Here is a 17,792-nt window from a genome sequence, read left to right on the forward strand (position 1 = left end):
AAAATTGCATAAAAGTACAAAAATGTATGATCAGTACTTAATGGGTTCGATAGTGAAAATGTTTCATCTTTTATAATTCATAAATTCATTCACCGACTTATTATGTAACTGAAATTAGCAAATGTGTTTTATTCTATCACTTCTGTGCCAAACCTGTTTTCATAAAATTCATAAGCAAGATCAGAGAATCAATTATTTCATTGATGTATATATAAGATTACATTAATGAAAGTATGTCTTATATGTATAAATATAGTAACTATTAATGTGTTTCTTAATAATAGTAAGACTTTTTTACAAAAGGATGAAATTTGAAAAATGAGAAAATAAGGTTCAGAATATCACATTTCAGAAAAAAAAATGCTTCTAAGAAATTGTTTCCTAAACAGAGAAGTGTATATTGCTTTTTGTTTCAAGAATAAATGAGCATAATCATTGATATTTTCAAAGCACAGTAAATTACAAATGCATTGCCCATAGACTCAATAATTTTGGATAGTATGGTACACATTCTATCAAAAATAGGTAAAGTTTTGAAAAATTGCATTTTGTACACAAATGCCATAAAAAGTGCAATTTTTTATACTTCGAAAAGTTTAATGAAAATCAAAAAGTAGTAAAAATACTCAATTATTGTTACTTTTTGTAAAGCAGGGAAACAAGTGAGAAAAACTGGCAAAAAAAACTTGAAATCAATTATTTATACATAAATTGAGGTTCTAATCAATAAAATACCAATCAAAATTCATAGAAACATTTTCCAAAACAAACTACAAAGGAAAAATTTAACTGAAAATATAAAATGAAAGTTATATATATATATATATATATATATATATATATATATATATATATATATGCTCATTATATATACATTATATATATATATATGCTCATTTATATCTTATTTTTAAAAATTCTCTTTAAAAAAAATATTTATAAAAGTTAAAACTGGTGTACACTGTTTTTTTTTAGCATTGGTTTAAGCAAGATATTCTGCATGTAATCAGGACTGTCTTAAAGTGATGTTCTGGGGAGAGAGGCCACATTTGGCTTTCTTTCTTTCAAACAGAGCAGTATATCGCCATGGGCAATTTACTACAGTTGTACCGGAAGTGTGAGAGTTTGTACCTAACGGTCTAAGTACGTATATAATGTTGCATAGATTTTTAGTGCTGCCATCTATATTTCAAATTGTGAGTGAAGTGTAACAATTGAATATTTGTACCGTTATATGCCTGCTGCTTTCTGTGGCAGGACTTTTTAACTGGGAGATCAGTTCGACATTTGGCTGAAAGTTACATGCCCACAATTTATATATTTACTCCCAAAAATCATAAAATCAGATCTCATTACCAATGAGGCCCATACATTAAGATGGTTCTGCACGTAATCATATACTACAGTTCATTGATAAAAAACTAAATTTTATTCTGGAATGCCAAGCACTATACCCAAAAAAAGCCAGAAAATGGAATATGGCTCATTGTTAAAATGCATGACATAATTTTAAAAAAAACAAGAGTTAGCAGAAAAATAGTTTTAAATAATATTTGAATAGAAAGAATTTGAATAGAATAAGTAGTGATATCCATGCTTTGTATATTTACCATAAATTAATGCTTCTAGAACTGTTGAAAAATAACTAGAATTAAGGGTTTTGTGTAATTTCCAATGAAAATTAATGAGATAAGAATAACCTTAATTCATTTACACACTGGTCACTTGAATTTTGAGGAAAAATTTTACATTGTAGCAAAAACATGCTACAACAGTAAACCATGTTACCAACCTTCAATTTAAATAGATAGTTACATTTGCATAGATGACAGAATTTCACAAGAAATTTTATTAGTGTTAAAAAACAGCAGGAACTAAACAGCAAATACAAAAGTCCACATGAAATAATCAAATGCCTTATACGTGGTTTCATTTTTTTTTTAAAGAGAGAAATACTCCCCCCCCCCCCCTCCATCGTGATAGTCTGGATATGGAGTAACCTAGAAAACTTTGAAATCCTGCATTAAATTTTGCTCTGGGAATTGCTTCTTCATTCCATTATTTAAATACATTGAAATTTCATTCTCAGCATACATTGATGATTTTATAATTTTTCAGCATGATTATATATAAATTTATATTGCTTTTTTTTAATGCCAGTTAACTTTGTTTTTTTTTTATCATGTATGGCGTAAAAAATAAAATTTAAATAGGCAACAGAATATATCAAAAGCCATCTGTTCCACAGGAAATAAATTTAATTTGCATTGATTAGTTCATTTTTTCCGTAAAACAACAAAGATCTTATTTTTTCTCAACTATCAAGTGTGCAATTTAATTCTCAGCTTTATTTCACTAATCTTCAACAAAAATGATATACAACAGAATATTAGCCTAATCTTAAAAGTGACATTCTTCTCTTTGCATGCATTTGCTCTATGTGAGTGATTACATTTCTGAAACAAAAATATCATTTCCAGTTTTGATAACTCTTTTATCAAGATCCTTGACAGATGTAAAGTTACATTAAGTCCCGACTGTGTGTAATAAGAATCTTTATATAAAAGTTATTTCAATTCTTCATATTTCAATTACAGCTTCAACTAAGACTTGACTTGATAGTCCTACAATTTTTACATCTTTGGACTACTGCAGAGGATCCATTCTTATGTATGAGTACTAAATTTTAAAGCTTACAGATGACACTTCAATGTGACTTCAACAGAAAAATATATATAAACTTGCAAAAGGAACAACCATCAAATGTAGTTATTAACTGAGAATTCCATTTCACATCTAATAGTTGCACTTGGATTTATGTAACTTATTAAATACTATTGTAACAGGTCTTTCAGAACATCAGATACATGACTCTGTCATGCAAAAAAAAGAAAAAAAAATGCTTAAAGAATATATGCAGCTTAAAAAACAAATTTGCCAGCCTAATAAAAGCATGAATATGATTAATGAAGTTGGTTTTATAACTACATGCATGATAAATAACTATATTTGAACATTTTCAACAAGATACAGACTGAAAAATAATTGAAACTTCATACAAAGTTCACAGCACAGTTCATATGAAAACATAACAATTCATTTCAACAGCACACAAAGATTGTTCCCTGCATAACAAATCATGCATCAAAGCAGAAAACACAAAACATATTGAAAGATCACATATATCACCAGAAATTTATTTCGGGCAAAACATCAAAATGGCAACTCTAACATTTATTCCATCTATGTCTATAATATTCCACATGGAACCATAAAAAAAGACACCACAAAACAATCAAAGGTGCTTTCAAAGCATTTTTAGGACATAGAGCTGCATGGTACTCTTGGTGATCCCATTTGTGTTAACACTCTGTCTAACCACTGCAAAGGTCCATTTAAATGTAATTCAATCCAGCAGGGTGTTGACATTACAGTTTGGCGACGATATTCTGCACCCCAACCTTTTACAAAGCTCATTCTTATTGTGCACATCCTGGTGAGCTGGTAAACTGCTTCAAATCCCTGACTGACTGACTGTGCTAATAATGCAGCAAATTCTTGATTATTAAAAATTTTCAAATTGCAACCTAGAAAAAAAATATTTTATTACACTAAGAAAAAAAATTCAGTATCAACTAGACAAGTAACATTCAAGAACTAAAATCTGTGATTACGCAGTATAAATAATACACAATTATGTTTAGTATCATTTAAGTATAGGTTATAGATTTTGAACAAATATATCTGAAAGAGAGAAACGTATTTCAACGTATTCATCTTCCAATGAATCTTTTCAAAATGCATTTGAGTGTTAAATACAATTTGTAGGACTTGAAAATAACCGTGTAGATAGTGCATACTGGTATGAAAAAAAATTGAAGATAGTGGGGGGGGGGGGGTAGCTCCATATTTTCAGTGATTTGAGTTACACATCTTATCACATTAAAAAAGGTTTTTTTAATTGATCGAAGAATCCCCAATCAGTGAAGCTTTTATTTCTGGGTGACTTATCCATCAAGCTGGATGTGTTGTGTTTCTGGATCAAAAAAGAAGCAGATCTGGCAGCTGCTTATTTTTTACAGGCAGCACATACAGCCTACCGATTATGACTATAGGTTGCAAAATATGAAAAGGCGATGGAATTAGCCCAGCCATAAATCTAAGGATATCTGGTTTTATAAAAGAATGAGAGCAGACAATACAACCTGTTAGAAGTCACAGAAAATGGATTTGGTCATTAAATAAATAGCAATTTTTCATTAAAAAGATGATAAATTTTACATTTCCAGTGAAAAAAAGAAATTCTTAAACAGTATTATGTGTTTTATGCAAAATAATTCTTCCAGAAAGCAATTACCATAATTTCCTGCAATAAAGCAACAGCTTATATAGCTTATAAAGTAAATTTTAAGCTCTTATGGCAAATTCAAAGCGGTGGCTTATCCAATAACTTTTTTTTTTTGGCATTCTAATGAATTTTATGAATATTTTTACTCAAGCATAATTTCTAACATTCAATCAGTAATATTATAAACTTCTCAACGAAATCAGAAGGCAAATAAATAAAGTATAATGACTCTAATAGCAGTTTCTGGGCTATTAGTCCATGGTCTAATTTAAGGAAGTTGAATTGCAGGATAGTATTTTCTATACAAGTCTATCTAGCAATTTCATACTAGAAGTCAAGCATTAAATCGTGGAATTGTCAAACTGCAGCAAATAAAATTGTGAGGTACCACACTGCATACAGATGCTATTGTAAACTTACTATCAGAATGTTAATACTATTAACTTTTTTAAACATAGTACATTTTGTAAAATGGTAAATAAATGAAACTATCCAACTTCATAGCTAGAATCTGAGACAGATTTATGTCTTTGCCACTCTTCTGCTGTTCTAATTTGATGTTCTTAACCACCAATAACTGAAATTTCCTACCTCTGACTGGAATGTCTAGTCTCTCGTGTTACCACTCTTAAAAAACATTAGTAAAAAGTGAAAATATGTAAAAAACTGAATGACTGGCTAACATGAGAGATTCTCTGCCAGTATTTCAAATTCAAGAATAAATTTTGTGATATAAAAAGATGAGCAATCACATATACAGAAAATGTTTGGTTTTCATACCAAACAATGTATTGATTATAAAAGTATATACCATTTTCATGATTTAAGCATAAAAACTCAAGTTAATTTAACTGACTAATTAATAACATTTTATTTATGAATGCAAACTGAATGTAGTGGCTCTATTTAATATGTAATTTATGAATGTATGTTCAACTAATCTGTTTTCATCATTAACTTAAATGGTTTTAAGTTCACTTTAAGTCATAGCCAGAAATTTCTTTCAGAGGGAGGCAAACTGGCAATACAATAGACTTAGCCATGCAATTGCATATATATTAGTCATTTTCTAACATTTTGGGAAGATGATGGGGAGGAGTCCTAGATCGCTCCCATCTGGCACCTTGTACTTTGATACTCCTTAAATTTTATATAATCTGTCAGAATAAATCATCAAATAGGTTATTACTCTTACTCCCAGAGTTTATTTTATACAACAGGCAAATAATTTTGATACACATTACGTTACTTTGCAGGAAAAAATGTAACCAACAATTTTTAAATATTGTGCATTGCAAAGAAGCAGCAAATTTACCTGGTGGTATCTTGCAAACAGTTGCTGGATGCCACCCATACCTTTGGTTACAATTAGGACTTTGAACAAATATGCTGCTATCACTGAGACATTCTGCAAAAACTTCACCACCAATGTAATAAAGTCTAACACCACGGCCTGCAATAAAAAACTTCAAATGTGGTTGTTGATATTGAATATTTATACAGTATGTTTGATATGTTTGAATACATGTACATTTTTTATACAGTAGATCCTGCTTAACACATTTTTCCTATTTAAGAAGTTTTGTTTTCAAGTTGCAGATTTTTTTTTCCAATAGGGTTAATGTTAATTCTTCCCTTAAAAGGAGTTTCAATAGAACATATGGCAAAATTTTTTCAAGAGTATGTGTCAAGACAGAAAAACTTTAAAGTATGTGTGTGTATAGTAAAAGAGTGAGAGATACTTTCTAATCTCAACTGACAAGAGAAACAAATTACTATGATATTTTTACTGTCAACTTGAAATTTCTTAATGAATGCTTTAATGTTCCCCTCTCTCTCATTCTACTTGCCTTTTACCTTTTGCATACATAAAATAATAAATCTTGACATTGCACGTGTCAATACAATCACTATATCTTGCTTTAAAAATATTTTACCTATTTAAGACAGATTCTACATAGATTTATATCTACCTAAAACTAATTCACTTGTTTCATGCACAATTTAATGTTTTCAGAATCTACAGGATGAGTTTTGACTTGTTGGAATTATAGTTAGTGATATTGACCTTTGATGAGACCTTTGAATCAATCAAAACGGAAATTTTATTCATCAGCAAGAAAATAAATATAATCAACAAAGTTTGTAAAAAGTCCTTGATTTGATAATCTAATTTTTGGATACTCTTTAAATTTGGAGATTGTTTTCTTTTGCTTCAAGTCGAAAATGCATAACATTTATACTACTTTTTGTAGTATGGATTTGAACACTGGTGGGATCTGTTACTGAGTCAAAGTGAAAAAGGTCTCATGTCTTGCATAAATAAACCAACCACCGCTTTGAATAATACCGGTGGACCTATCATATCGGAACAATGTCCAAGTATCAGAGGGACAGAATTTAAAAATATATATTTTTAAATTTGCATCATACGTACTTACAATGGCATTTTTGCCACTAGAAATGAAGGAAAACATTATGTCACTTTATGGAAGAGAAAATTCTAAGAATATGAGTGAACCTATTATTTTGAGATGCACTGTATACACATGTGTATGGGGAAAATACAAAAAACTACTAAAATACCTATGTGCCTCCTTGTCTGTTCAATAACAATATTCCTATTCACATTAGAGAGAAGTCCCAAACAGAAGCGCTCTGAGCTTGAAGGATCAGTGAAACCATCAACTGTCAGAGATGGTTGGGATGCATGAAATGTCTCACCGACTCTAGTATTCAATTCATAGTAAGATATGGAACACCAAAATGCTGGTTCTGTATATGTTACAGGTTGAACATCTAAATGAAACAAATTATTTTAAACAGAGTGGTAGAGAATTATTTGGAGCTATTTCAGAAGACAAAATATTTCCATAAATATAAGTTTAACAGCAGAGTAATTACATTTAACTATGGACTTTTGAATCAATATGTGTGTCCTTGCATGAATACAATTCAAATTTATGATAATGAAAGCGGAAAACAATTTTTATATGACAGGAAAGAATGATACATAACTCATAATTTTTACAATTTGTTTGCAATTCAAATTTTATTAAGCTTGCAAAATAAAAGGATTGCTCCTATTATTTTGTTCCTATAACTATTATTATTAAGATTCAAAATTTCATCTTCATTACTTAAGACTTGCCCAGGGGATATAATAGCATTATTATTTATTTATACTCTTTTCTACTCATTTATACTCTTATACTATTTATTTATTATCATTTTTGAACCTATTTATATAAAATGCTTGAGTTAATTGAATTATTTAATTGTTTCACCAACATGTAAAATTGTGCAAATAAATCCGAACTTACCGAGTGGTGGACTTGGTGAGGACATGAGAGAGGCATCTTAAAAAAAATATATATATAAAAATTACAAATGCGTGTTAAAAGTTTAAAACCACACAGTTGAGTATCAACTGTATTACAAGTTGAGTATTTCAAAAAGATTTTAAGAAATTTAGATGATCTATTCTGTTTGGTTCTCTTTTTATGATATATTCTTGGTTATGATAATAAGATATGTATGAATGTCCCCACAAAAAGAGCATATTCATGAATTTTGAAGCATACTTACTCATAGCAATGTTTGATAATCTCAGGAACACAATATAAATTTTGAAAATGAAGTATATTAAATTTTGTTGTGCTTTATTTTTTGTTACATATCTTTTTGCATAGAGTCGATCTCACTTACAAAGTTTTCCAGCTTAGCACGACTTGATTCTGTGATCTCAAGTTTTTCCCTATATTAATAATGTTAACTTTTTCTGGTTGTACTGTTCAAATTTTTTTAATTTCTCTCTTACAACCTTAAGAAGATTTAGCTTGAGCTTTCTCCCCCCCCCCCTCCGCCTTTGAAATCAGCATCCTTTTACAATTTTTTTTCATAAAAAAATGGTGATAATTTAGGTTCTAGCAATTAATAATTATGAAAATTACAGATGCAGATTTCTTTTGATAGCAAATTCACAGCCATTCGTTCCAATAAAATTTCTGCCCGCATTAGAGCCTATTCTTCTTAATGACTTTTGATCTTCAAAAAAGAAACATTAAAAAAAGTAATTATTTTTTGCCTCCATTGACTGAGAGGATGAATGCCTAAGTGAGAAAGATCAGAAACTTCATTTACATGCTTCCACTTGCAGTTTCACTGTAACTGGGTTTGTGCTATTCATTTGAGAGGAAAAGAAATAAAAGTGTGGGACTTGTGGTGTGTGTGCGCTATCATTTTCAAAATTGCTTTCAAGTGCTTCATCTGAAAGCATGACCTCTTTTCCTTAAAGGACAATATCTTTTGAATACTTCTTTGCAAACAGGGCGGAATTAACCAGTAAGCAACATGAGCATTAGCGTATGCAAGGGGGGGGGGATTCGGGGTTCTAAACCCTCCCTTGAGCCAAGATTATAATGTTATTTTACAGGAAAAAATTTAAACCCCCCCCCAGAAGGAAAAATAATCTGAAACCCCCCCTCGAGAAAATTCTGTATATGCTTATGAACATAAGTATGTACTTAGGGCACCAGGAGAAAAAGAGCACCACAAAAAAAAGATCAAATAGTACATTTTTTTAAAAATGTAACATTTTTCCCCCGACATTAACCATCCAGTAGAAAATCCTAAAATTTTAAGACCACTTGATTCTACAGTTGAAGATTTTTATCAAAAGGTTGACCAGGGCTGCAACTAAAGGTCTGTGTTCCCTGGGCGCTGGACCAGGAAGGACATTGAGTTTACTCTTTTTCTGTTAAAAATACTGAGAGGAGGTGCCAAAATGAACAGACCTCCACCCAAGCGACATTTTTATTTCTAGTTGCGACCCTGAGGGTGACAAAAAAGATTTTAAAAAAAAAACTAAGTTAATTGCGAACAAGAACTTGCGTTAATGCTCAGTTTTTTGATTGAGATTTATATACCTGCCTACCAATTAGCATAGGCGTAAACTTATTGAAAATGTTGGGGGGGCTCAGGCTCTAATGGAACCTCGTTTATACGACGCGTCGTATAAATGCGAAAGCAGTACTGAAAAACGAACTTTTCCCGAAAATTACCCCCCCCCCCACCTTTTTTTTACAGACGTTTCCGAAAAAAAATTTTGTGGAAAATCTGTCGTTTTGATTCAAAATCTTATGCTTGAGAAGAAATATACTTATAATACTATCATAACATTACTGTTGCTAAAGTCGCAAGCAATTCTACGGTATTCATTTCAAGATTTAACGGAAAAAAAAGTGTTTTTTAAACGTTGTGTAAAACGTCCTTTACTTGACAGACAACACCGTTAAAAAATTATCGAATGTGGGGGCGACAAAAATCCCAGTTACAGCCCTGGCTATCAGCATACCGTAGCCCGTTCAATAATTATTTCAGTACCTGTCAAAAGCCATTGAACACAGGGCCACAACTAGGGAGGAGCAGGCGGGTCTCGTGCCCCGGGCGCTAGACCGGATGGGGTGCAAATTTCATTCTAAAACCTCTCCTTCAACATTACAAGGGGGGTGTCAAAATGTGCGCTTGCCCCGGGTAACCAAGCATCTAGTTGCAGCCCTGATTGAACCAGTCAATCATCTTAAATTTTATTACTTTTTCAGTAAAAAATATGCATGAGAAACTACAGTCGATCCCGCTTAGTTTTTCCGCTTACAACGTTTCTTCATGATGGGTTTTTGAAAACCGTAAAACACTGTATTTCAGTGACACGTTTTCACCAATTGAAAAATTATGTGATTCGATTGATAGAAAAGGTGTTTTCCAAAGACTTGGGAGTTCGAATCGAAGTGAAAACGTCGATTAATTGAAGTGTATACAGGCAGGGCCCTGGGTAAATACAAATACAAATACAAATACAAATACAACGCCACAACAGGCAAATTGCCCAACGAGGTGGCTGACTTAAGAACATCATGGATCCCCGAGCCCCTACCTACTACTGCTACACCACACATGCCCCCCCCCCCGCGGAACCCCCCAACGAATCGGTACATGCGGGAATGTGCGTGTACGTGTAGTGCAACCTGACGTAAAGTTTCTTTCTGTGTAATGCTTGTTATGTGTAGTGCTGTCATCTGCCCCCAGTTTTACTAACTATGAGTGAAGTGTTATGGTTGAATGATTTACTGTAGCAGGATTTAGGAGGCTCTTGCGACAAGAGTCAAAGATGTTAATTGGTCAGTGAATGTATGTTGTTTGAATTTCGGGGACTCAAAGTTATAAAGGCTTCATTTGCCCATGAAGAAATTAGGCCCTGTATACAGGGATAATGTATAGAAATGTATAGCAACTGAAGCAAAACCTCGTACAAATAAGTAAGGTCAGAAACGTAATAGGGAGATATATACAAAGGGTTCCATTACATTTTCCTAAATAGAGTAAAATCTCCACAAATGATCACCTGTACTCAAACACAAATATGCATCAGTGGTCGCCTCTATTCGGCGTAAAATTTCTATGGTGGAGCCCCGTACGCTCTCCTTATATTCATTTATCGAATTTACTGATTTATTTTCTTCGAGTGGGTGCTGAGCCCCCGGGAAGTGTACACGGAGCACCGGTTGAGAACCGCTGCTTCAGTGAAAAGTTTCCCAAACTTTTTGTGTTCCATAGCTCTTCTTTAAAAAAAATTTCTTTCTCATTTCCCCCAACTCAAGCCCACCCATAGGATCCTATACTAAACCCATAGCTTCTATCGACCCTTTGGACAATTGCATCGACCCCTTCCCCCAGGGGTCGATATTTCACACTTTGGAAAGCACAGCTTCAGTGGCCATTCTTGGTTATTATACAACTTAATTTAATGAAAGGTCACGGGAAATTGACCTTTTTATTTTTGATTTATTCATTTTTTTTTTTTTTTTGCACTATTTATAAATTTGTTATGATTAGTCCTGTTTGTTGCATTTATATAAATTAACCTCTTTTTAGCATTAATGTGTGTATAAATGTATGTAATTGAAGAATTTTCAGAATAAGTGCAAATTTTCAAGTTGTGCGGAAGATTAATTAAATTTTTGTAATTTTTCAAATTAATATTGCTCATAATACAATAAAAGTTCGTTATAACAACAGCTCACAACCACAAGAAAAGTTTTCGCTGTAACGTAGTTCTCATTATAAACGAATTTTCACGTTTCGCTTTGTAAGGACATAAAATTATTGAAAATTGCTGCTTTATCTGCATTGGGACGTCTTTGAGATCATTTCGTTCTAATACGTCGTATTAACGATTGACGGAACTCTAGTCATGTGAAATTGATTTTTGATCTCAAATCAGTTGATTCTCTAAGAGTATAAGACGTTTTCCATAGAATTTCGTATCATCAAAGCGGTTTAGATGACCAACTGAACAATTAAAAGTCTGAACTTATTACATTCATGCTCACTTCCATGGATTTATGGATCAGGCAACATCGTCTATCGAATCGGAAATTCGACATTTTCAAATAGTTTGGTTGCTCAACTCCAAGGACCTTCTAGCTACATGGACCATACCCGAAGCCCGGGTGCTTTATTTGCTTGTCATTTCTTTTTTTTCAAGTAAAAAGAAGTAAAATCTCAGGAGAAAAATCCGCCCATTTTTGACATTATTCATGTTTTGTTACTTGTGTGCACGTGTAGTTTGCTTCTTTTTCGAGCAACTTTTTCTTTCTATTAGTGAGCAGCTACAGTACTAATAACTAGAAATTCCTAAATAAAATACATGTAGAAATCATTTGCATGAGAATGTTTTTGCAAATGAATATGCACCGAGATAAATAGAAAAGATGCACTTAAAAACGCATTTGCGTTTTTTGTTCTTTAGCACATATTTTCTCAGTTTTAGTTCATATTTAGACATTTTTTGTAAGTGGAAAATTCGGGCTCTAATTACAGGCGAATCCCGTTTTAACGAATACCGTTACAGCGAAAATATCGTTTTAACGAATACCGTTACAGCGAAAATATCGTTTTAACGAATGGTTTTCTAATCCCTCTAATAAGTATACATAGGAACAAGGCAAACAATCTGAAATTTCTTTATAACGAAGTGTTTTCTCCGGTTTCTTGGAGTTCGTTATAACAGGATATTCGACTGTATAACAATCATTTAATGTATTGTTACCAAAGTGAATGGGACAAGGGCGTAGCCAGAAATTTCGTTCGGCAGGGGGGACCAACGTGACAGAACAATAGATTTGGTCATCTTTTTCCCTTTTTTCGGTCATTTTCTCACATTTCGGACGAGGGGACCAGACCCCCAAGTCTTCCTCTTCGCTACGCCCTTGGAATGGGACTACCCCTGAGCATGAGCGTACCCAAGAAAACCAATCTATTGGGGGGGGGGGGACACGGAATTTCTTCCACAGAATTTTTGAGTTGGTGCCAATTTTCCAAAAGCATTTAATTAACAAAAATTTATTTGATTGTTGGGGGCGTAGCCTTTGCCCTTGAGCCCCATTCTAGTTTGATCACGGTCCAAGTAAAAATATACTTTCATTCTCTCTCTCTCATTGAAACGAGCACAACTCCGGTCTATCACCATAGGCAATTTATTCAGATCTAGTCATGCCGTAAATGTGCGTATATCCTCCCAGGATCCCCCAGATCTCATGAATCCCGAAATCCCCTGGGCGGGGTCATGAAAATGACTATATACAAAAAATATATTCAGAACAGTATATGCATCTTTATTTATTCCAGGGTTGGACAAACCCCAAGTGCCAGGTCACCATGGTGACTGGAAAATCTGTATTCGCGCCTAAAATTTTGTATATGTGATTGCTAAATCAGAATCTAGTGATGGCTCAAAATTTTCCGATTTCATAATTGTCTTCCAACATGGAAAGAAGAAGAGCCACAACTAGAGAAAGCAGGTAGGTCTGGTGCTCCGGACGCTGGACCAGAATGTGAGTCGAATTCACCCTTTAACTGCTTCTTCTACATGCAAGGGGCGCCAAAATTCCGAATTGCCCCAGATGACAAAGTATCTAGTTGCGGCCCTGGGAAGGGGTCATCAATTCCCAGAAAGGTTGAAAAAAGATTATTTAAGATACTTTTCTCGTGAAAAAACCATGCTTGGCTCTTACAAAATTTGGCTGGTGCCTAAATTTTTTAATGATTTTTGTCGAGCCCTGTATTTATTTATATTTTATGATACAGTGTATATTTCCCCCAAAATCAAATTACATGTCACTTATTTAAGATTTATTTTACTCTCATATATTGAGTCATATATCAGGTTTTAAATTAGAAAAATAATAATTTTTTTAGTTGCATAAATTTCTTATTAAAAACTCGATTCAAATATTGTCACTTTTACAAGTACGCAAGCCAAATGGAGTTTAAATTTTTCTTAAATAAATTTTAAATATGATTGAAAAAAATAAAACATGGTAAGTTTTATCAATTTATTGATATGTCTAACAGAAAAAAAAAGTATTTTATACTACGCTTTATTGATTATAAGTATTAGAGGGCTGCAAAATCTAGATTGTTTTTGAAGATTCTGAATAAATTATCATTAAAGAAAATGTTTAAAATGCATGAATTTATCAAAAATGTGTAGCTATATTTAATATTGCTTACTTTTTCTGTCAGGAAACTGTGCGGAATCACGAGGAACTTTTCCGTTTTCTTGTAATACAACATGTTTTACTAACAGAAGGTTATACTGTACGTGCACAACCGAATGTGGTTCACACAAACCATAAAATACTGTGGAACTGTCCATCTCAACATTTGTGGGGGGGGGGGGGTGTTCAGTGGAAAAACAAGGAGTTTACTTGAAGTGGCTCCAAACACAGCTATTCTTATTTTGCAGAATCACAAACCTCGTCTAGATTTTTCTTCACCACCGTAATTTCTTTATATTCCAATTAGGATCATCTATGTCGGCGTCCTTCACGGATGGCCATCCATTAAGCACAAAAGCTTTTAAAGCCTTGACCAGCGGCGTCAAGAAGAATGTAGTTTTCAGGATCAGAAGGGGGGTCCCCATATGGACGGATGCCTCCAGGTGACATATTCCCCACATAAGCGACACGCTACTGCACTCCCCGTCCTTCTAATTAGGAAATGGTGATTGTATTCAGTAAACCTGCATTGAAGCAGCCGAAACTGAACCCTATTGAAATGCTCTTTGACAGCTGCAGAAGGTGCGGCCCCTTTATCATGAAAAAAAAAAAAAAATACATGGAATAAAAAGTCCGCCAAAGATCCCAAGCTAGAAACCCTTCTCCAGTATGTGGGAGTCCATGGCCGTGCTTATAGCTCGCTCAGTGCCCCCCCCCCCCGGGAAACACGCCACTAGATGCCACAGACGGGCTGTAACTAGGAGTGAAGATCATTTTATTGTCGGGAAAGGGGGGGGGAAAGCATCGAAATGCCTCCTTGAGATCGACTGTGATGCCGCAAGATATTTAAAATTTCTAACAGTGCTGCGAACGTAAACAGGGTATGTAAAACCCCTTCTTTGCGGTCACCGGACCCAGCACTTCCCTGTGAAAAATCGGGGTCCTCGCGAAAGATCTGTCCAAAAGCCCGGTCCAACGGAGACAGGATCATTTTAATCGTGGAGGGAGGGAAGAGTATGTAATTTTTTCACCCTCTCCCCACTAAAAAAACGATCGAAACGATATTTTTCGTCTTCCACCCCCCCCCCCAGAATTAGCAGTCCCCACAAGAATTCCGCCTGTGAAAACTGCCTTCTTCCCTAGTTCCGGCCCTGGCTACCTAAGTGTTGGAGTACTGGAAACAGGGCTGGGCGGAGGGGTCAAATGTCTAGGGTGCCGGACCAGAGGGGGGGGGGAAAAGCAAATTTCACCTTTTAACCTCTCTTCAACATTTATTTTTTTTTTCGTCTTCCACCCCCCCCCCCCCAGAATTAGCAGTCCCCACAAGAATTCCGCCTGTGAAAACTGCCTTCTTCCCTAGTTCCGGCCCTGGCTACCTAAGTGTTGGAGTACTGGAAACAGGGCTGGGCGGAGGGGTCAAATGTCTAGGGTGCCGGACCAGAGGGGGGGGGGAAAGCAAATTTCACCTTTTAACCTCTCTTCAACATTTATTGAAATACCGTATTTAAAATTTCTATATAAGAGTGCTGCTAACGTAGATAGTTTGAGAATCCCTGATTTATAAGGAGGAAATTTCATATTCCTAGTATTAGAATGCAATGGTACCCGGCTCAGGGGGCTTTGAAATTTTCCATTCATTTCTTATTTTCTTTTTTTTTTTTGTGTTAATTTTATTTTACTATTATTTATTTGATTCCCCTCAAAGGCACCGGAACCTAGGAGTGGAGGATATTTGAGCCCAAAAAATTTTGTAAGGTGGTTGAGCCCCCCCCCCCCAATAGTTTTTAGAAGAACAATGCAGTGATTCCTCCGTTTCCTGCGTATGTGCTTCATTTCATCCCCGTATATAGGGGACGGCCAGCAACTTTCCGCGCTCTCTCCCCACCCAATGTTAATTTCTTCATGTCAGAGCCTCTGTTGTGAAGAACTTGTTAATAAGCTTAATCATTGTTCACTTTACCTCCTCCCACTTTTTTTCTTTTTTGTGTTGTATCATGTCCCCATCCCCAAGGGTCACACTCAACAAAAGAAGGAAGAGATGCTCTTGAGTTTACCGACAGTGCAAGCAAGAGAAAGGTTCCCCCCCCCCAAGTTATCTACACTGGTGCCTTCAGGCACCACTCTGGGAGGACGCAATTTAGGATGAATGGATGCTGGATTGATTCGGAGATAAGACTGCTATTGTCACAGAACAAGTGCGTTGAGATTCTGAAGAAAAGTAAAAAAATAAAATTTCGAGCAGATGGATTTCTACTATTTAAAGAAATTTTTTGTCAAAAAGTTTTTTCTGAGCCAAGTGTGAGAAACATATTCACTCGAATTTTTGGGGGGCCGAGCCGGCTCTTCTAAAATGTTGGGGGGGGGGGGAGCTCGGGCCCATGGGCCGGATACAAGTTTACGCCTATGTTCTACCCCCACCCCCAGTCAAATTTTGTTGTAAAGGGGCTTGAAAAATGTTTCGGCATCGGTCCTCAAGATCTGTTATGAATGGACATTTAGAATGTGCTTTTTTCCCCAATATTTTTCAAAAAAACATTGGGGGGGGGGGGGGGCTAAAAGTTATTGGTCCTCCCGCATATACGGGACTCAAGCGTGTACGAAGGAGAGGGAGAATGCATTGCACAATGGTTTTTTTCAGTAATTACTGGGAGGCTCAGTCCCCTTACAAAATTTATTGCGGGGGCGGGGGGGGCTCAAATGGCCTCAGTCTCTAGGTTCTGGCACCTATTCTTTATAGAGTGTAATTTATTTCGGTTTCAATATCATTGCTTCCCAATTTTCAACCTCCCCCCTCCCCCCCACCATGCATCTTTGGGCTTATTTTCATGTCGGCGCCATGGCCGTCCTCCGGTCGCAGTGAACAAAAGAAGAGACACTCAGTTTTTGCCACAGGCAAAGAAGAAAGAGCCCCCCTCAACACCTCAAAGAATTTTCCTCTCAGCCGTGCCTTCTGGCAGTAAGGATTGGAACCGATGGAGGGTGCAATTGGGGATTGAACAGCAGGGAATAAATGAGATAAACGTATTGTCATGGAACAAGAAAGCCAAAGACCATCCAGATTTTTTAAAAGAACTAAAATTTTGTGCAGATTGTTTCCAATAACTAATTCATAATTAGGACAACTTTTGGTTAAAAAAATTTTTTTCATCATTGCAAAATGAATAAGCCATATTCATACGAATTTTTGGGGGGGCTGAGCCGCGTCTTCAAAAATGTTGGGGGGGCTCAGGCCCATGGGCCCTATAGAAGTTTACGCCTATGCCAATTAGCATTCTTACTCTCTCAAAGATTTTTTACCAGATCAAATGAGACTTTCACTTCACTCGAGGCTCTCGAGCCTCATAGGCTCCGGGCAAAATAATTCTTCTGAATCCCCTCCACCCCACCTAAAAATACCTGTTTATCAATTTGTATACTTACACTCGAAGATTGTAATTAAATCAAATTGTAATGAGGGGGCCACGTGCTAAGGTTAAAGGTAAAAGGGGTGGAGGGGGCACCAAAATCACTTGAGTGCTTGGAGCCTTCGTATGGGTTAATTCGGCCCTGTTTGCAAAGCTTTTTTTCTGTCACCTGTTGATCATTCTAGGTAGAGCTCCTAGAACTGCTTTTCTTACACGCTCGTTCTGAGAACGAAACATTTGTTCTGTTGCTAGGTGGTCTTGTAGAGCTTTGTTTAAGGCATCCAACCTACATCAGGTTGCGAAACACTGCTTTAACAGTCATGGGTCTTTTAAAACTACTCTCGCGCTATAAGTCAGACCTTATAAAAACAATGACAATCATGTGAAAAAGTAGCCGAAGCAATATACTGTATCAGAGAAAAAGAATGCCTGCAATGTTCAGCTTGATCTCACTCTTTTAACAAGAACTAGGAATTTTAT

General features: G+C 35.2%; 1 protein-coding gene across 2 annotated transcripts in view; it reads right to left on the minus strand.

Annotated features, from left to right (window-relative positions):
* Positions 1 to 898: 898 nt before the first annotated feature.
* Positions 899 to 17,792, minus strand: part of LOC149079998 (SMAD family member 3-like) — a 65,068-nt gene continuing 48,174 nt past the window's right edge. For both annotated transcript variants that reach the window (XM_089238916.1, XM_089238915.1), the window contains exons 5-8: positions 7,672 to 7,707; positions 6,935 to 7,147; positions 5,664 to 5,801; positions 899 to 3,587 (exon numbers count right to left, since the gene is read on the minus strand). In XM_089238916.1, coding sequence (XP_089095042.1) covers positions 3,319 to 3,587; positions 5,664 to 5,801; positions 6,935 to 7,147; positions 7,672 to 7,707 — 656 coding nt within the window. In that variant the 3' untranslated portion in view covers positions 899 to 3,318. The remainder of the gene's footprint in view (positions 3,588 to 5,663; positions 5,802 to 6,934; positions 7,148 to 7,671; positions 7,708 to 17,792) is intronic.

This window comes from Pholcus phalangioides, unplaced genomic scaffold (assembly GCF_987345545.1).
Source record: "Pholcus phalangioides strain wild (caught in Gottingen) unplaced genomic scaffold, Ppha-v1.0 ptg000011l_1, whole genome shotgun sequence".
NCBI classification, from domain to species: domain Eukaryota; kingdom Metazoa; phylum Arthropoda; class Arachnida; order Araneae; family Pholcidae; genus Pholcus; species Pholcus phalangioides.